Below are 21,657 nucleotides of genomic sequence, written 5' to 3'. Positions count from 1 at the left end.
ACACACACACACACACACACACACACACACACACACACACACACACATACACACACACACACACACACACACACACACACACACCTGCATTTTTGGCAGTGAGGTACATCATTTTTTTCTTTTTTTTCTTTCCTGTCAGACGTCCACAGAGTATCCCTGAGACACAGACATGGTGTGAGAACGCTACAAGTTAGTAGGGGTGCAACGGATCATCGTTGATCCGTGATCCGTACGGATCTCTCGCTACGGTTCAGCACACACGCGGTTTGCGGATCAGTCACGTGGAAGGCGGAGGTTTCAATCCAAAGGAGAAACGCGCAGCGGTGGTGATGGCGGAGGAGGAGAGGAGCTTGAAAAACCACCTGCATTGTTTAGGTTGCATGTATGGGAGCATTTAGGCGTCCCTGTAAAATACAGTGATTAACACACGCACACGTCTGAAGTCTGACGGCGCGGCGTGGTGCGTGAAACATGCCTTGGACATAAACATGGTGGGACCTGTAAATATTGTTGAGGACACATCTGTAAAAGAGAACAAAAGAAAAATAGATAGAGCATCAGAAAGGTGAGGAGATGAGTGAAAGCTGGACACGAAGCGAGAGTGTTTTATAGGGCCAACCGTTGTAACATTTAATCAGCAATCGGACCTCTCTGTAACTTCTGCTTTTATAGCAGAAAAAATTGCACTGAGTGTTTTAGAAAATAAACAGAGAAAGCAAAGCTATTTGTTTTTCCTTTTCTTTCTGCTGATCCAAAAAACGATCCGATCCGTGACTGAAAACCGCGGTATGATCCGATCCGTGAGATTTTTGGTCCGTCACACCCATGCACGTTAGTGTTGAGAGGCGGTTGTCCCTGATGAAAGTTAGCCTCAACAATACCGGCTGTTGTTTAGAGAAACAAAGACTATGATAGGATGGAGCTGACCTGTACCAGCAGCGTCCCGGTCTCTTCTCACAAAAGCTTTTCTCTTCTCCTCCAAGAACTGACTGGGAATGAGGCCAGTGGCTCCACCAACGACTTTGCATGCCTTAATGGGAATCAGTTGGGCGAAATGAGAGAAAACAGCAGGACTTGTTAAGTCTGTGGCAGCATCCAATTGACCGAGTGAGCCAGCTGTGAGTGTGTTCACATTTGACCTCCTCAAATCAAATTTAGAAGATATTTGTGCACATTTCTTTAGCAGTCTGAACACTAATTCTTCTTCTTAGAAACCACAAAAAACTAAGAACACAAAAACCACACCAACAACCAGGATTGCTCATACGGATTAATTCTGCCAGAATAAATCCGATCTATTAATTCATTTAAAATGATGAAAAAGAATATTTACTTCTGAGCCCCTTTTATTCAAAAAATAAAGTAAAAAAATTATATATATAAACTAAACAAATGATGGATTTATAAGTGAAAGGTTGTTATGGAAGTTTTATATTTCATTACTTTAGTCCTATTAACAGATCTATTAACTGAATGTCCTGAAAACATTCTCACACACACACACACACACACACACACACACACACACACACACACACACACACACACACACACACACACACTCTTGTCTTCCCATACACACACACTCTCTCACACATGATCCACTTCCATTGCTTTCTTATCTTTTCCTTTAAATAAAGTCTGTGACCAGATGTTCTGGGCATCATGATTTGTTGTTTGTCTGCCTCATTGTTTCTTGTCCCTTTTCTCTTCGACTCCAGGAAATTGTTTATTGATAAACATATTGATAAAATCCATGACATAATTTGGTCCTTCAAGAGCTGGGGTCCCGTCACCTCGCGGCGTCAAGAACAGACGCCGGAGGACTGTCGACAACCTAAATCTCCTCCAGCGCTGAGTTTTGCTGGGGGGGTTCGGTGGGGGTCTTGATGTCGCTAGGAGGAATGCGCATCCACAAACTCAAGCCCTGAAGTGGAGAGATTTGGGGAGACAAGTTTGTTGTTCATTTGTTTTGTCTTTGTGGTACAGAGAGAAAATCCTAGGTGACCAGAGATAAAAACTTGGTGTCGTCCGCCGTGAATAAAATGGTTTTGACGGGTTCTTTTGAATGCTGTCTGTATTTGGCTTGGTTTTCTGCATTTTAGCCGAAATTAGAAATGCAACTCTGGTGTAAGAAATGAAGTAGACCGGTGTGGTAACTATGAGATTAAGTGGTGACGTCCGCCTTGAATAGGATGGTTCTTGACAGATTCTCTGAATGCTGTCTGTATTTGGCCTGGTTTTAAGCGTTTTGCCGGAGAAATAGAAACATGCTCTAGTTATCTGTGTTGTTGTTTGTCTTAGATGTTATCTGCTTTAACTGTTGTTCGAATGACTGAGAGTGTGTCTGGACTTGCTTATTCTTGTAGAAAGAAGGATATTTCAACTCATTTGCACACGTCTCAAGTTGGTGGTCAGACATTTAAACTGGTTGGCTGATAAGTTTAGACACACAGTTGGAGGGCGGATTCGTAAGCCTAAATCTGACCTCATGCCGAAGAAGAGTATCTATATGGGGGAATAAGAACTCACAAAATACCTTTTGAGTGAACATTGTACATTGAAAGAAATGTAAATCCAGGAAATGCGGAAGTGATCTGAAAATTATCAGAGGAATGATGGAAAACATGATTTTGATAACCGCTGACGTGTCACAAATGTATTATGCTTACGAGGAAGCACAGAGCGGTGGAGAGAAAAAGGGCTGAAGATGTGAAACAGAGAGAGAGCACAGCCAGGCTCAAAAAAACCAAACAACAGCTGCTGTACTCTGAGCTAATAAGGTCCTATCAACTGAGGCCTGAAAGTAACTTAAACTAGAACATAAAGATGAAAAAATTAACTCCTTGATGCAAAATGGTCAATACAGTGGACAGGTTCTCAAAATCATAGTTTATGTATTCGTTTTTTTGCTATTAAGCACACCTGTTGAAGACTTTATTGCATTTGAGCCCCTCTATGTGGACTTCAGTAAGTCCAGCCAACATATTTCATGTTCAGAAAACCACTGTGGTGGACAGGTAGTAAAATTATATGAAATTATAGTTGAAATGTGTTTCATTCACACCTGAAGATGAATGAAAAACACTGTTAAATAATCATGGTTGAAGATTTCATAATTCATGCATCAAAGGGTGAAACACTGGCCAAATATTTAATTCCTGGTATTCTGGTGACAAATATAATTTGAACTATAAACTGTGTAACTTTTGGTGGCTGAAAGGAAAAGGGTTTTAGTGGAACCCCTCAATTTGAGAAATCGACTGTCTATCAGTACTTGGTAGTAAAAGAGAGCCCAATAAAGCTAAGTATGTAGGTTTTTAGTCAAACCTCTGGACTGGGAGATTGACCGTGTGGTTAACAGTAATCCCAGACCAACAAAACCAGTGACTATAGTCAAATTGCATTTTATCTCATTTATTTATTTATTTATTTATTTATTTATTTATTATCTTTGTCTCTGACATTTTAAATAAGACAAGGGAGTTTTCAGCAGATGACGATCGCACCCGGGTGACAGACTTGGTATGCAGTGCCTGTTTAAGTCGAAAACTGCATTTTGAACACTAAAAAATATCAGTTGTCATGAACTGAATCTCCTGATGTCTGTCAAATGTAGGAACTTGTTCAGATCTCCGATTAGCGGACACCATGATCAGAACAAGTGGAGAAACTGTATGGAAGTAAAATTAAAATGAGATAGCAGATTAAAGCGGTTGTAGGGAATTTGCATTTAAAAAGTTTCAATTGTTTTAATTCTTCATGTATTCCCAGATTGGGAACTTTGAAATACTTTGACACAGAATTTCATGCTCCTCCGTGTCTGGGTTAAACAGCAAGGTCGTATCAGAAAAATGTACACATCCTAACAGACCTTGGTCTAAAGTAAGACAAATTTCTATCAGCCAACAGGCTGAAGCAGAAATCAGAAAGGCTTCGAGAAATAACTGCTGAAAGAAAATATAAAAACAAAGATAAGTTAATGCTTTAATTTAAAAATGGGGTTTGCACACTTTGAAATTTAGTATGAAGCTGCTGAACAGTTGATTTGTGTTCATCCGTCCTCTTTGGAATGTAAACATCAGCCCATGTTTCGGGACCGGTTGAGATTAGGCTAATGTTGACACAGCTGATCAACAATTTAGAATCTGGAGAAATAAAGTTATGTAGCTTCTGACTGAAACATTTAATATTGGTCAAATTTAAATCAATTAATGAATAGACTTATTGTTGAACACATCAAATAGTAAATTTTTGTCAATGACCAAATATTTGATTTATTGATGGGGCATACAGTATGATCTTGACTACATTTCATAACTCGGACTCCAGAAAACATGATAAAGTCAAAAAAATATTTGTTACACACCTAAATTTATTTTATAAATGGGATTTAGATGATGAATGTTCATTTGGCTTTACTGAGTGGTTCGGCCATTTCTTAGTATCTATATGGAATCTAAATGTGGAAGATTCAGTTGTTTTTTTCCCCATGACTGAGTGAGATTAATTTGGAATTTGATGCCATGGCGAATTCTGGGGTGACGCCGTGACCTTCCGTTTGATTGTAACTTCCACAAACGGCCTCCGATTTGCCCGAGACTGAACACGGCAATGAACAATCATGTCCTTTAGCCAACAAGGCACAAACGGTTGGCGAACGTTATATAATATCACCACAGCGCCCCCTACATACCTTTAAAATTGGAATAACTCCTACAGACGAGGTCGTAACTGCACCAAACTTGCTATGTGTCATCACACAAAGGCACCCAACAATCCTGTGGTAATTGGTTGATAACGCTTTAGCTCCGTCCCCTGACAGATATTAGGCCCTGAATAACAGATGCATGATGCAATTCACACCAAACTGGACACAAATGACTGTTATCAACCTACAAACTTTCTTCATGGAATATTTCGTAAATTATGGGCAGTGCCCCCTAGATACAATAAAACCTTTGTAACTTCTGCAAAAACGCTCCAAACTATATCAAACTTAGTCATCATGTAACTGCTATCAACACATATATGTGCTCACTTGTTAAAATCACTTTAACTCCGCCCACTTACAGCATTTTGTCTCTAGATGTAACGTTTGATTGATGCCAAATTAACTGAAAACCATCTTTGATGAGCAAAGATTACCTCTATGGGATTTAGTTGTAAATGGTCACAGCGCCCCCTAGATGGGTTCAAACTTTATTAACTTCTAAAGACAAGGTCAGAATGGCATTATACTTGGCTTGTGACATCACGTGACTGCACCAAACACATTGATGTGGTTGTTGGTTCAAATCCCTGTAGCTCCGCCCCTTTCAGCTCAATGGCTCTAGATAACACACACAATGTCCGATTGATGCCAAAATAAAACTGTCTTTGTCAACCAAGGCTGACCTCAATGGGATTTTTCTGTAGTTGGTCACAGCGCCCCCTAGATAACTTTAACTTTTGATAACTTTAAAAAACATGGTCAGAAAAGCATTACAGTTGGTCTGTGTCATTACACCACCAGTGTGGTCAAGATAAGAGTATGCCCTAGTGGTGAGACGTGTAATATAATGGTGGGCTCAGAGGGGATGCTGAGTCAGGGTGAGGTACGGACGAGGTGACCGTTAGCGGTTTCTGGTGTCGGGGTGGTCGATGTTTCTTTTCCGCGGACGTGCCCCGGGCTGCCGGCCAGGCCGGAGCGGCGCGGAGCTGCGAGGGCCGAACGACGCTGCTTGCAGCTTTAATTTATTATTCTTAGCCTGCTTTGAATGGCTTTTTGGGGACCTTATCATACCCCGAAACTTGTCAGGCCTGGTGAAAAATTTGATATTTTAAAGGTCCCAAAAAATTGCAAAGAAAATGGCTGAACAGCGCCCCCTACAAAGTGAAAAATACCCCTCTCCATTAAGCTTAGTTTATCGTACAGTTATGAAATTTGGTACACTTGTAGTAGAATAGAATAGAATAGACTTTATTGTAATTGCTCATGGCAATTAAATTACAGATGGTCCACCATCAACAGTGCACAAGACAATGAATGACAATAAATGTGAAAACCATAAAGGACTAGAAACAATTTAAAAACATTTAGCAACAACAAGAAAGTACAACCAGTGATTCGGATCTGCTAAAACAATAATTTAAAATGATTTAAAACAGATTAGTCCACATTACTGATGGGGATGTGGGGGGTTGAATGGTGCCGTTGTGTTGAATGTTCTGATGGCCCAAGGGAAGAAGCTGTTGGAAAGTCTGGTGGTATGTGATTTAACTGACCTGAAGCGGCGCCCTGAGGGCAACAGTTCAAACAGGCAGTGGGCAGGGTGGGTGGGGTCACGGAGGATAGCAGTGGTTCTCTTCAGGCAGCGGGTTCTGGAGATGGCCTCAAGGGATGGCAGGGTGCAGCCAATAATCCTCTGGGCGGTGTTTATTGTCCTCTGAACAGCCTTCCTGTCCTCAGCAGTGGAGCCTGCATACCACACACTCAGGGAGTAGGTGAAGGTGCTCTCCACTGAGCAGTGGTAGAAAGCCAGCAGAAGTTTCTGATCCAGGCCACACCTTCTCAAGACCCAGAGAAAGTGCAGCCGCTGCTGAGCCTTTTTAACCAGAGCTCTGGTGTTGGCAGATCAGGACAGGTCAGCAGAGATGATGGTGCCGAGCAGTGTTGCCAGATGTACGATAATTATCGTATTTGTACCATAATTTTGGGCTCTGTACGATGTACGATCAATAGTTTCAAAAATCCTCAAATGTACGATAATTTCACATTGCATCTAGTAACACCGTCTTTTGCTGTGGCTTTCCCAAGTCAATTACATAATTTTAAACTGTTCTGAAGTCAGATTTCACCTCAGTGCTTACAGGTTTATGCTATTGTGTCTATTACAAAAACTGACTCTGGATCTGTACAATCAATAGCCCAATCACATCGATAGGGCCTTCTCTCGCGAGAAACTGTAAGGTTATATAATGTGGCAGTGGCCTGCCGGTTTTTGCTGTTCGCCTGCGAGCGTGCCGAGTTAAGTCTAATCTAGGAGGACTGAGCGACGAGACAATGGCTTCTAACCAGAGAAGGGACGGATGAAGGTAAAGCAAAGCAACACCGGACACAAGTTTATCGTCCTGCGTGGGAGTTGGAACCTATTTTCAAAGGATGGCTTGCACCTGTTACGGGGAACGAAACCAAGGCTTTCTGTCGTTGCTGCAACATCCAGATGGTATCAGAAATCACCGTTCTTTAGAATCATGCAAAGGGAGCTAAACAAAAAGAAAGGGTAAAATGCATTGCGCCAAACCAGACATCTATTCTTAAATGTCGCCAGCAAACTAATGAAAAAGAGAAGTTTGAAAATGATGTGAAAAATGCTGAAATCAAGCTATGTGGCTTTTTAGCCGAGCACAACATTGCAATGAGAAGCACAGACCACTTAGTACAGGTGATTAAAGGCATTCTGCTGCGACAGACAGTGAATCACATGAGGAGATCGAGATCAGCAATTAGGTGAGTAGGCTGCTTTGTCATTTATTGGGTCAGTTTTTCCACTGCTGTGATGTTTTGTCGCGTGCTTTTAACCTATGTAGAAATGAAATAAATAGGACTGCGCAAATGTGCATATTGTGTCAATGCGTGGAGGTCGGAGTGGTGCCAACACACTCTCCACGTTTATAGGCATTATATTACTGGTTTTAAAGATGTTTATTTAAACAGGGCAATATAAAACACCTTCTTTGTTATATTATATTGGAGTGAGAAGTCGTTTATGGAACGTTACTATCAAATTTATAATGTACGATAATTTGTACTGAAAAACGATAATTTAGGCCTCTCTGTACGATATAGTGGGATTTTGGATCTGGCAACACTGGTGCCGAGGAACCTGGTGGAGGGGACACAGTCCACATGCTCTCCATTTATGAGGAGAGGGGCGTGTGTGTGACTGTGTCTTCTGAAATCCAGAATAAGCTCTTTTGTTTTTTTATATTCAGAGTGAGGTTGTTATCTGAGCACCACCTTGACAGATTATTGACCTCTGCCCGGTATGCTGCCTCATCTCCGTCTGTGATGAGGCCGACCACATTGGTGTCATCTGCAAACTTGAAGATGGCAGTGGATGGGTGGGATGCGGTACAGTCCGATGTGTACAGTGTACAGTAGGGGGCTCAGCACACAGCCCTGAGGAGAGCCAGTACTGAGCAGGATGGAGTACTCAACAATTCGCACAGAAAAGTCTCTTGCAACCACGGTCAATATCAAACAGGAAGTCGGCCATTTTGGGTTGAAATAGCAATTTTTAGCCGTTTTGGCCGTTTTTAGGGTCCGTTTCTGATTGGATTGCTCGATCATTTCTCGCACGATCGTCTCATAAATTACGTAAAATTGCTAAGAAGGGATGGGCGAACAAAATGAGACAAGGATTCTGAGTTTTCGTATATGTTGAAGGGGCGGGGCCAGGCCTCAAAATTTTACTACTCGTCAAAAAAATATAAATTGCTATAACTTCATAACTGAATGGAACAGTTACAAAAATTTCTGTGGTCATTTGTCATCCACCCACAAACTAAACTGAATGGCCGGATGATGACATCACACAAGCCCCGCCCCTTCAGTACCAAAAAGGTCAAGTTTTACTGTGAAAGGTCCCAAATCGCCCCATTTCCCTTAATCACCACAAATTTGTAGCTGGTTAGAGCCCTGCACTGAAGCCCTAGGCCCTCGGGCCAGGCTTCGGGCCAACGACTGTGCAATTACCTCGGACACGGGCCGGGCGCCTTTATTTTTAATCGAATTCATAAAAAAAATTGAAACACAAACGTAGCAGTAGAGCCCTGCGCGGGACTGTTTTCTTCATCCCGCTCCTGCCCGCTCCCGCCGAATTTCTGACAATTACCGCCTGCAACGTGTGTTACACTCCCGCTCGCACCTGCAGCGTGCATGTCTACTCCCGCCCGCAACCGCAAAACTCGGAGAAATTATTACCTCACAATAAAAGAGATGTATTGAGTTTGCGTCCTCTCTGGTCCTGGAGAAAACATGTCACAACCCGCGGCTCTTCCATCCATCTGATGCGGCTCTCTGTGCTTGTAAAAAATGAATGGATATTTAAATAAAATGCTTTATATTTTACTGAATTAATTTTATATCTGTAAGTCAATTCTATGTAAAGATTGTCTGCGTAAACCTGAACAGTTCCGACCCAGTCTCACTGTGAGACCGGGTTGATGGGTCACGCTTGTGCGTAATCATATGCGCTGTCTGAGCTGAAGAGATTCTGGGATTCTCCTCAGACGGCTCATGGATGTGTCGCCACATTGGAGACAGGAAAAAGCACAATTCAGCCAAAGTTTCATAATCAGGGAACATTTTCTAAGTGACAAGTCTCTCTGAGCGACAGGGTTTGGAAAACACTCGCTTCAGTGGGAGGAACCTTCCCGCATGCGCTCTGGTTCTGCGATGCGCTCCAAACAAATCTCCACAACTTCAGCTCGCTGTGCACATATGCGCTGACAGTGAGCTGCGCTGAGCAGCTCAGATGTTCAGATGGGAATCTTTTCTTGGGTGATTTAGCTACATCTGCGATGTGTGTAACGAATAAAATGTCAGTTCGTCTGCATGCCTCGGGGTAATTCTTTCTATTCTTTCTACGTCAAAATAAGCCGTCAAATACGGGAACTATCCGGTCAACACAAGCCCTGCTTTTGACGGTTTTGTTTTCTTGTGAAAATTGTTGGAAAGAGATAAAATTTAACTTGATTACCACCAGAGCCAGTGCGCCGTTATCTCCATGACAGTAAACGAGGGAAAAACAAATTGATCGGATCCTGCACGTCTTTTAACACATTGGTCAGGATTGACGCACTTTGTTTTCATTTAGATGGTTACAAAAAGTCGGGGTCAGGCTCGGGCCGGGCCAGAGAATCCTGAAAACCTTTTCGGGCCAGGTCGAGCTGGGGCTCCACCCCCTCGGGCCGGACATGGGCTCAGATTTTAGGCCCGTGCAGGGCTCTATAGCTGGTAACACAAGACAAGTGGGGGTTGCTTGGTGTCACTTTATGGGAGTTTTCGGCAGAGGGCGGGGCTGTGGCGGAGTGGCGAAGTCAGGCGTACCTCCGTGGCCTTACGTTTGCCTCCCATTTCGTCACTTCTAAAGATATCGTCACGAAACTTCTTGTGAGTGATCCTAGTATGGCCCCACAAAAAATCTGATGTGAACATCCGGTGGGCGTGGCCTATTTTCTGAAATAGAGCCCCCTAGGACCATTAAAACTGTCAGCCGCAAGCCATGCTTTGACTGAGGATTACGAAATTTGGTACACTAATGCCTCAAACTTTGACCTGTCGCCACGCCACTCTTTATTTCACAGCTCCCTACTGGACTCCTTTTACCCAATCACCAGGAATCTCTGCCAAATAGCAGTAGACAACTTGAGGTCACTTGGTCTCGAGTACTGGCTGGTTTCGAAAAAAGGCGGGGCTTTGGGAGCATGGCGAAAATCACCATCACGCCATGGAAATACGTTTGCCTCATTTCTTCACTTATCGTGATATCGCTAAGAAACTTCTGGTGAGTGATCCTAGTCTGACCCCCAATAGAAATAGACAGCTGAAGTTTGTGGGCGTGGCCTATTTTCTTAAATAGCACCCCCTAGGACCATTAAAACTGTCAGCCCCAAGCCATGCTTTGACTGAGGATTACAATAGCACCCCCTAGGACCATTAAAACTGTCAGCCCCAAGCCATGCTTTGACTGAGGATAACGAAGTTTGGTACACTAATGTAGTGTCTCAGGACATACAAAAAAGTCTCTTGGAGCGAAGTGCAAAGTCGCACGGGAGGTCGGCCATTTTGGTCCAAGTACGCGATTTAGTGGTTTTCACACATTGTTTGGAGAGTGATGCTCCGTCGCCCTTTTCACCAATCGCCTTCAAACTTTTGCTATATACTCTTAAGTCATAGGGGAAAAAATTCAACTGTCGGATTTTTCAAAAGTTGAAAGGTGTGGGCATGGCTAAGCCTCAAACTTTGACCTTTCGCCATTACATTACTTGACTTAATAACTCCCATGTGCATGATCAGATCTATATCAAACTTTGTGTGATCACTGACCACATCTCAAGACAATGACAATGTGGACAGCTGACATCACCTAAGCCCCGCCCCCTGACTACAGGAAGCCTATTGTTAACTGCCCATATTTGTCCCCTCTAATTTAGTCAACATGACACTAAGGTCATGCACTGTCTTCATGATGCTGTAATGACCATTCAGATCAGATAGTTTTCCATAAAGGGAGAGGCTTTGATGCCATGGCGAATTCTGGCGTGACACCGTGACCTTACGTTTGACTGTAACTTCCACAAACGGCCTCTGATTTGCCCGAGACTGTAAATGGCAATCAACAATCATGCCCTTTAGCCAACGAGGCACAGTTTGGTGAACGTTGTGTGATATCACCACAGCACCCCCTACATACCGTTAACACTGTAATAACTCGTACAGACGAGGTCGTGACTGTACCAAACTTGCTATGTGTCATCACACAAAGGCACCCAACACAATCCTGTGGTAATTGGTTGATAACGCTTTAGCTCCGCCCCCTGACGGATATAAGGCCCTGAATAACACATGCATGTTGCAATTCACACCAAACTGCACACAGATGACTGTTATCAACCTACAAACTTCTTCATGGAATATTTCCTAAATTTGGGACAGCACCCCCTAGATACAATAAAACCTTTGTAACTTCTGCAAAAAAGCTCCAAAGTATATCAAACGTGGTGGGAGTCATCACACAACTGCAATCAACACATGTAGGTGCTCACTTGTTTAAATCACTTTAACTCCGCCCACTTACATACTTTTGTCTCTAGATGACCCATGCAACGTTTGTTTGATGCTAAATTAACAGAAAACCATCTTTGATGAGCAAAGATTACCTCTATGGGATTTAGTTGTAAATGGTCACAGCGCCCCCTAGATGGGTTCAAACTTTATTAACTTCTAAAGACAAGGTCAGAATGGCATTATACTTGGCTTGTGACATCACGTGACTGCACCAAACACATTGATGTGGTTGTTGGTTCAAATCCCTGTAGCTCCGCCCCTTTCAGCTCACTGGCTCTAGATAACACACACAACGTCTGATTGATGCCAAAATAACAGAAAACCATCTTTGTCAACCAAAGCTGACCTCAATGGGATTTTTCTGTGGTTGGTCACAACGCCCCCTAGATTGATTTAACCTTCGATAACTTCAAAAAACGTGGTCAGATTAGCATTAAAGTTGGTCTTTGTCATCACATCACCAGTGTGGTAAAGATAGAGTATCCCCTAGTGGTGAGATGTGTAATTTAATGGTAAGCTCAGAGGGGATGCTGAGTCAGGGTGAGGTGCGGACGAGGAGACCGTTCGCGGTTTTTGGTGTCGGGGTGGTCGACGTTTCTGTTCTGCCAGACGTGCCCTTGTGCCCCCGGCTGCCGGCCAGGCCGGAGCGGCGCGGAGCTGCGAGGGCCGAACGACGCTGCTTGCAGCTTTACTTAATTGAATTAATTGAACTCCTTCCCAGCTGGTTAATGAATATTTTCTGTAGTTTTGCCCAATCTTTATTCTGCCCCTGCTGTCAGCTCTCAGTCCTCATCTCCTTTTTCAACAAGAGAGCAGCTCTTGCCCTTGGCTATTGTTTTATTTTTATTGTTTATTAGACGAGCTTTATAAGTTGGCACTTGTCCTACATGACCCTTAGATGTGATCAGAAGCATTGATGATCTAAAAAATATTCTTTGATATTCACGTTATTTTGAGAATGACCTGATTACATATGAATCTAGTAGTTTTAAGCCTGTCAGTATTTTATTTTGTTTATTTCTTGTTGTTTTGTGAATATAAATACTTTCGTTGTTCATTATCACACGTAAGCTTGGTTTATGCTTGACGCGTCCGCGAGGTTGGCACGGCTCCGCGCGGCAAAATTGCGTCATTTTAACAACCATGCCCCTCCACCGTGCCTCCACACGGCCCAAACTTTCCGCACCGCGCACCTAGGAAATTTTCTAACCACGCGGACGGTCGGACGCAGAAAAACATGGCGGACTGGCAAGAACTAGTATGGCACAGGTTCATAAATACAGACATCTGTATGATTCAGCTCTCAGAGATCACCGTGATCAACATGTTGTTAATAATTCTTGGAGAGAAATAGCTCGCACTGTCGGAAAAGACGAGGAAGCTGTTAAAAAATGCTGGAATGCCATGTTGTAAACAACAGTCATTTTTACTTCTACTATGGTGTAGTGTTGGATGCATGCCGTAGAGCTCCATGCTGCCCTGTTCAGTTTGGGAGAATATTGGCTCACCGCAGAGACAAGCCGCATGAACCATAAACGCTGCAAGTTGTGAAGCGCGTTCCATCCACGAGCCGCATCACCAAGCAGAAAGTAAATGCGTCAAGCATAAACCAAGCTTAAGGTTATATTCGTCTGCTTGACCTTTAAACCAATTAGGGCTCTTCCTCATGCATTTCCTTGTTTCCCGTAGTATGATCGTTTTAGACTAATTACATTTTTACAAATTACAAATTAGATCGTCTTTCCCTTTCCTGAAACAATTTTCATCTTTTCAAATACACTTAGGGTTGTGTGACCCCAAGATCACCTACAGATGTTTTTCGAAAGTTCACGGTCTATGTGACAAATGAGTTTTATTTTCCTTAAATATTTCTGCTATCCAGTTTAACTTACTGAGTTTAATTTAGCAGTTTTTATCTCCTGTTGACAAATTTTACACATTATTTGAGTGACATTATTGAGTGATATTGTACATTGTTGATGTTCTCTGAAGCAACCTTACCTTACTGAATATATATATGAAGTTGGAATATTATTTTTATAACTAGGACTGGTTTCGTTATTAGTTAACTCCAGTGTTAGAAGCAAGAGATAAAATGAAAAAGTCACTTGGTCTTGGACATATTCCCTGATTTAGCTCTGATGATGTGAATATAGGTAAAGTTTCTGGCATAATGAGAGCACATGCATAGCGTCTATGACATTATTATTTTGTGATATGAGCTTGTGGATGCTGGCAAGCTCACCCTTTTTTTCCCAGATGGGTTGATTCTTTTTGATTTAGTTAGATAACAATCTTCTGCAACAGCTCTTCTACTGCAATTTCTCCTGTTACTTCTATGTGATGTAAATCACTGTGTGTTTATTTTCAATTTTCTTTACACTGATTATGGCCTTTTTGTTTGTTTGTTTTGTTGTGTTTAGTTGTTTTATGCACACTTTGCTGCACAACTATGCCCCCTGCTGATGTAAACTGGTAATTGCAAGTTCCTTGGGATGGGTATTTTTAGCTTTTAGAGGATACAGGTGCTGGCCAGTAAATTAGAATATCATCAAAAGGTTGAAAATATTTCAGTAATTCCATTCAAAACGTGAAACTTGTACATTATATTCATGCAATGCACACAGACCAATGTATTTCCAATGTTCATTACATTTAAATTTGATATTCATAAGTGACAGCTAATGAAAACTCCAAATTTGGTATCTCAAAAAATTAGAATATTCTAAAGGCCAATGAAAAAATGTTTGTTTCTCTAATGTTGGCCAACTGAAAAGAATGAACATGAAAAGAATGTGCATGTATAGCACTCAATACTTAGTCGGGGCTCCTTTTGCCTCAATAACTGCAGTAATGCGGCGTGGCATGGACTCGATCAGTCTGTGGCACTGCTCAGGTGTTATGAGAGCCCAGGTTGCTCTGATAGTCGTCTTCAGCTCCTCTGCATTGTTGGGTCTAGCGTATTGCATCCTCCGCTTCACAATACCCCATAGATTTTCTATGGGGTTAAGGTCAGGCGAGTTTGCTGGCCAATCAAGGACAGGGATACCATGGTCCTTGAACCAGGTGCTGGTGGTTTTGGCACTGTGTGCAGGTGCCAAGTCCTGTTGAAAGGTGAAGTCTGCATCCCCATAAAGTTGGTCAGCAGCAGGAAGCATGAAGTGCTCTAAAACTTCCTGGTAGACGGCTGCATTGACCCTGGACCTCAGGAAACAGAGTGGGCCAACACCGGCAGATGACATGGCACCCCACACCATCACTGACGGTGGAAACTTTACACTGGACCTCATGCAACGTGGATTCTGTGCTTCTCCGCTCTTCCTCCAGACTCTGGGTCCTTGATTTCCAAAGGAAATGCAGAACTTGCTTTCATCAGAAAACATAACTTTGGACCACTCAGCATCAGTCCAGTCCTTTTTGTCCTTGGCCCAGGCGAGACGCTTCTTGCGCTGTTTCTTGTTCAAGAGTGGCTTGACACACGGAATGCGACACCTGAATCCCATGTCTTTCATGAGTCTCCTCGTGGTGGTTCTTGAAGCGCTGACTCCAGCTGCAGTCCACTCTTTGTGGATCTCCCCCACATTTTTGAATGGGTTTGTCGTCACAATTCTCTGCAGGGTGCGGTTATCCCTAGAGCTTGTACACTTTTTTCTACCACATTTTTCCCGTCCCTTCGCCTGTCTGTTAATGTGCTTGGACACAGAGCTCTGCGAACAGCCAGCTTCTTTAGCAATCACCTTTTGTGTCTTGCCCTCCTTGTGCAAGGTGTCAATGATTGTCTTTTGGACAGCTGTTAAGTCAGAAGTCTTCCCCATGATTGTGGTGCCTTCAAAACAAGACTGAGGGACCTTTTAAAGGCCTTTGCAGGTGTTTTGAGTAAATCAGCTGATTAGAGTGGCAGCAGGTGTCTTCTATATTCAGCCTTTTCAGAATATTCTAATTTTTTGAGATACCAAATTTGGAGTTTTCATTAGTTGTCACTTATGAATATCAAATTTAAATGTAATGAACATTGGAAATACATTGGTCTGTGTGCATTGCATGAATATAATGTACAAGTTTCACGTTTTGAATGGAATTACTGAAATATTTTCAACCTTTTGATGATATTCTAATTTACTGGCCAGCACCTGTACATGTTATGTGAGGTCCAACTCTTGCATTGGGTTGGCGCAATGCTTGCCGGTATCAGACCTGTTTTGTGTGTGCTTTGTTTCTGGTTAGTCGTCTCATGCCTCAAGAGGGATGGCTGATAACGATTTCCTCACATTATTACACTGCCTGGATGAAAATACTTTAAATATTGGATGATAAGGATTTTTGCTGAAAACAATTCACAATCAACAGTGATCTCCCAGAATTTTCTTGTGCTTTTTCGCCACAGGTCGTGAAACCAGGAAATTGGGTTCTGACGAAGGTGCTGAAGCAAGACAATTGGGGAAGCCAGAGAAGGTCCATTCAAAGTACTTCTCATCACTCCCACTGCTGTGAAGATTGCTGAGAGTCCATCTTGGATTCATCGACCCCACTGCAGGCTCATCAACGTCAACTGACTGCCTTTAGGGCACAACGAAGTCCGGCTTCAAAGGCGTGTTGGCAACAATAGGTGTTCATGTCTCAACCCCCGGTGAAGATAAGATCAAGATAAAGATTAGATCTGCTTCAAGCTTGCTGGTTTCACCACATTGCTGATGTTGGTGAACGTTCATGACCCTGCATTTGGACCGCCTCTCAGCACCTGATGGAACAACTGAGACAGCAGCAGCATTTGAGGGGGTACTAGAACCGGAGCTGAAATGGCAGATTGGGGCTCCTTCCTCACCGCACACCTACATGACAACGTGACCTGCATCCACCTCAGCTGAAGACCCCCTGGACGCGACTACGACAGGACACAGCGACGAGGAGATGCTGGAAAAGGATAACTGCCTCAATCACCTGCACCCAATCTCCAACATGGTTTCACGGTCAAAGGATCAGAAGGACTTTTCTGGGACAAGATCAGCTCCCTGACAATTGGACAACCACCTCATGGAAGGACCCTGACGTCTTCCTATTGAGAAGTTGAACAGTATGCTCACATCTCGAACTCCATTATTGCACTCCGGATCCGGACTTCAAGGTACTCATCAAGTGAGACTGAAACCATCCTGATCAACTGAAGAGGACTCTGACCTTCCAAACGAATCTCCAACCGAGACTCCCAGCCCACGGACAAGCCCTTGATGAAGAACGATGGATTTGCCTCAGCTCTGCCATAGTTAGAGCTACATAAATTAATATTACATGTTCATTTTCCCTCATTCACAGGAAGAGTCGTCTGCAACTTGAAGCTTTAAGTTAAATTCACAATAAACTCAACTGATGTTTTCTGTGTATCATTCGGTTTTGCTAACCCTTCCCAACCTCTTTACAGGGACTGCTATAAATTGTAGAACTGTTGCATTGCAGTAAATTCACTTAAATATGTATGAAATAGCTTTTCTTAAGTTTATGATGGTGTTGATTTAACTGATTTCCATTATCTCACTTGTATTTCTGTAAAATGCTGTTTGATGCCATCTTGTTTTATTATTTTATTCGTTCTTTGTTACTTATTTGTTCTTTGTGTGTTGCTTACTTTACGTTTGGTTATCCTATTCGGATCAACAGGAGGGATTATGTTATGGAAATTTTATATTTCATTACTTTAGTCTTATTAACAGATCTATTAACTGAATGTCCTGAAAGCATTCACACACACGCACACACACATTCTTGTCCTCCCATACAAGCGTACATTCACTCTCACACATGATCCACTCCCATTCCTTTCTTATCTCCTTTGTATAAATAAAGTCTGTGACCAGATGTTCGGGGCATTTACCCCGCGCACTTGCCACTAAATCATGATTTGGTTGTATGTCTGCCTCATTGTTTCTTGTCCGCTTTCTCTTCTACTCCAGGAAATGGTTTATTGATAAACATATTGATAAAATCCATGACAAAGGTCTTTTTCTTGGGTTGTTTATGTCACCGAAAAATCTTTAGACATACATTTTTAGTTGATATTTGAAATCATTGTTTGACAAAATGAAAATGTAATAACATTAATTTAAATAAAGAAACATCTCACATTTGCATAAGTTTCTACATTATTTACTGTAAGGTCATTTACCTATGCACAACTCTTAGAAACAGCAGAAGTGTGTTTAAAATGCTGCTCCTGATTCTGTGGGTTGTGTGATCACAACACATATTTTAAACTCTCTTACATTTCACACAACACATCCGTCATAATGCTTCTGGGTAATCCATCACCCAGGACACATGATAACCTCAAACATGTAATGAGCTTCTATTTCAGGTCCTCCCAACTCACCTGCCACCAGTTGGGGTCTTCTCTGTTGACAACATGAAGTATGTCTCCTTTGGAAAAGGCCAGTCCTGCCTCTTTACAGGGGGTCAGGTTGTCTGTGGCAGGGTTGTAGCTAAAGTATGGCTTCAAAAACACCTGCAAAGAGAGCTAAATTAACTATACTATGCACACGTAACATTAAAATAGTATACTTGGTTCTGATTTTAAAGGGGCCAGATCATGGATAATTCACTTTTTGGAGCTTTTTAGCGTGCAATATTGCGGTTTCCTCATGAAAAATACCCTCAAACCAAATTTAGGCTGCATTCATGCATTTTCATGTTTCAGCTGCAAATTTTCAGTTTACTGTGAAATTTATGAAAACAGACAATGTAACCTCAGTACATTTCCCAACACCAGGCCCTGCTCTACCCTTGAACTTGGGTCATATCAAAGACTTAAAAAAATGAGACCCAATGACTCCCTGCTTGACACTCAGCTTTACGGGGTTGGATTGGGGGTTAAACCACCAAATAGTTCCCAAGCTTAGTCACAGCTGCAGCTCACCCCTCCCCATGGGGACGGGTCAGATGTGGAGATGAGTTTCACCAGTGTGTGATGATGACTAACTTTAATCTGGTTTGGGTTTTGAAACCTGCCTCCCATGACCAGCACAGCTTAGGTGACAGCTGACTTGGTGGTGCAGCAGGAGCGCCCTGGGCTGGGATCGCTGGGATGCAGCTCTGTGCAGGTTCATGTCCTGATCACAGCAGTAAATTAGTTTTCTTATTTTTTTTGCTATACTTGCCAGTATGATGTTTTCAATCATTTAATGGTAAACCATTTAAAATATAAGGATGAATAAGTATTTTTTTCCACTTTATTTATTTAGCCAGTGTGAGTCCATGGTCCATGTGAAGTGAGCAAAATAAATAAACTAAAATGCTGCTTGGAAATGTCCAATTCAAAGAAGTTTAGAGACACAAAATATTTTGCAGATAATAATCAATAAAAGTAAAATACAAAATTATGAAATCTGCTTCAGCTGGCTAAATAATTTTTGTTAACAAGACTGTGAGTCAAACCCAAGCCTAGGGTTGTCCCGGTGTGAAAATGTAACCTCACGGTTATTGTGACCAAAACTATAAAGTTTTTTGGTATTATCACAGTATCTTTTTTAAACGCGTTACATTTTTAGACAACTAAATAAACCCTCTATATCAAGATAAATATTGTCCTCAGTTAGTCTTTTCAAAATTTGCCTAAAATAAGTTATTTTATAATTATGTTATTTGTTTACATTTTCCTCTATTGTTTAAAATATCAAAATTTGCCCATAACCTTTAACTTTTTTTAATCTGTTTGATATCATCATTTAAACTATGAGATCAGATGGTATACCTTAACATACCCCAAAACTCACAATATTTTGCAAACATGTCAGGCCTGGTGAAAAATTTGATATTTTAAAGGTCCCAAAAAAATCGCAAAGAAAATGGCTGAACAGCGCCCCCTAGAAAGTGAAAAAAAAACCTCTCCATAAAGCTTAGTTTATCGTACAGTTATGAAATTTGGTACACTTGTAGTACTCCACAGTCCGCACAGAAAAGTCTCTTGCAAGCATGGTCAATATCAAACAGGAAGTCGGCCATTTTGGGTTGAAATGGTGATTTTTAGCCGTTTTTGCCGTTTTTAGGGTCCGTTTCTGATTGGATTGCTAAATCATTTTTCGCAGGATCGTCTCAAAAATTGTGTAAAATTGCTCAGAAGGGATGGGTGAACAAAATGAGACAAGGATTCTGAGTTTTCGTATATGTTGAAGGGGCGGGGCCAGGCCTCGAAGTTTGACTACTCGCCAAAAAATTTTAAATTGCTATAACTTCATATCTGTATGGAATAGAGTTACCAAACTTTCTGTGGTCATTTGTCATCCACCCACAAAGTAAAATGAATGGTCGGATGATGACTTCACAGAAGCCCCGCCCCCTCAGGACCAAAAAGGTCAAGTTTTACTGTGAAAGGTCCCAAATGGCCCCATTTCACTCAATCACCACAAATTTGTAGCTGTTAACTCAAGACAAGTGGGGGTTGCTTGGCAAAACTTTATGGGAGTTTTCGGCAGAGGGCGGGGCTGTGGCGGGGCGGCGAAGTCAGGCGTACCGCCGTGGCCTTACGTTTGCCTCCCATTTCGCCATTTCTAAAGATATCGTCACAAAACTTCTTGTGAGTGATCCTAGTCCGGCCCCCCAAAAGATCTGATGTGAACAACCGGTGGGCGTGGCCTATTTTCTGAAATAGCGCCCCCTAGGACCATTAAAACTGTCAGCCCCAAGCCATGCTTTGACTGAGGATTACGAAATTTGGTACACTAATGTGGTGTCTCAGGACCTACAAAAAAGTCTCTTGGAGCTAAGTGCAAAGTCGCACAGGAAGTCGGCCATTTTGGTCCAAGTGCGCGATTTAGTGGTTTTCACACACGTTGTTTGGAGAGTGATGCTCCGTCGCCCTTTTCACCAATCGCCTTCAGACGTCTGCTATATGCTCTTAAGACATAGAGGAAAAAATTCAACCGTCTGATTTTAAATAAGTATAAAGGTGTGGGCGTGGCTAAGCCTCAAACTTTGACCTTTCGCCACACTACTCTTTTTTCACAGCTCCCTATTGGACTCCTTTTACCCAATCACCAGGAATCTCTGGTAAATAGCAGCAGACAAGTTGAGGTCACTTGGTCTCCAGCACTGGAAGGTTTTGAAAAAAGGCGGGGCTTTGGGAGCATGGCGAAATTCGCCATCACGCCATGGAAATACGTTTGCCTCTCATTTCTTCATTTATCGTGATATCACCTCGAAATTTGTTGTGAGTGATCCTAGTCTGACCCCCAATAGAAATGGTCAGCTTAAGTTTGTGGGCGTGGCCTATATTCTGAATTAGCGCCCCCTAGGACCATTAAAACTGTCAGCCCCAAGCCATGCTTTGACTGAGGATTACGAAATTTGGTACTCTAATGTGGTGTCTCAGGACCTACAAAAAAGTCTCTTGGAGCCAAGTGCAAAGTCGCACAGGATGTCGGCCATTTTGGTCCAAGTGCACGATTTAGTTGTTTTCGCACACGTTGTTTGGAGAGTGATGCTCCGTTGCCCTTTTCACCAATCGCCTTCAGACGTCTGCTATATACTCTTAAGACATAGAGGAAAAAATTCAACCGTCGGATTTTAAATAAGTATAAAGGTGTGGGCGTGGCTAAGCCTCAAACTTTGACCTTTCGCCACACCATCTTTTTTTCACAGCTCCCTGTTGGACTCCTTTTACCCAATCACCAGGAATCTCTGGTAAATAGCAGCAGACAAGTTGAGGTCACTTGGTCTCCAGTACTGGAAGGTTTTGAAAAAAGGCGGGGCTTTGGGAGCATGGCGAAATTCGCCATCACGCCATGGAAATACGTTTGCCTCTCATTTCTTCATTTATCGTGATATCACCTCGAAAT

The 21,657-nt window shown here is 42.4% G+C and overlaps 1 protein-coding gene across 7 annotated transcripts in view; it reads right to left on the bottom strand.

The window, feature by feature from the left end:
* Positions 1-21,657, bottom strand: part of LOC107374067 (protein PALS2) — a 65,538-nt gene that overhangs the window by 3,539 nt on the left and 40,342 nt on the right. For 6 of the 7 annotated variants that reach the window (XM_054735046.2, XM_054735042.2, XM_054735045.2 and 3 more), the window contains 3 exons: positions 18,198-18,329; positions 928-1,030; positions 85-156 (listed from right to left, as the gene is read on the bottom strand). In XM_054735046.2, coding sequence (XP_054591021.2) covers positions 85-156; positions 928-1,030; positions 18,198-18,329 — 307 coding nt within the window. The remainder of the gene's footprint in view (positions 1-84; positions 157-927; positions 1,031-18,197; positions 18,330-21,657) is intronic. The other variant, XM_054735051.2, reaches the window with a different exon arrangement.

Source organism: Nothobranchius furzeri, chromosome 5 (assembly GCF_043380555.1).
Source record: "Nothobranchius furzeri strain GRZ-AD chromosome 5, NfurGRZ-RIMD1, whole genome shotgun sequence".
Taxonomy (NCBI): Eukaryota; Metazoa; Chordata; class Actinopteri; order Cyprinodontiformes; family Nothobranchiidae; genus Nothobranchius; species Nothobranchius furzeri.
The sequence above is the reverse complement of the archived record's forward strand: the minus strand, read 5'-3'. Positions and strand labels throughout refer to the sequence as shown.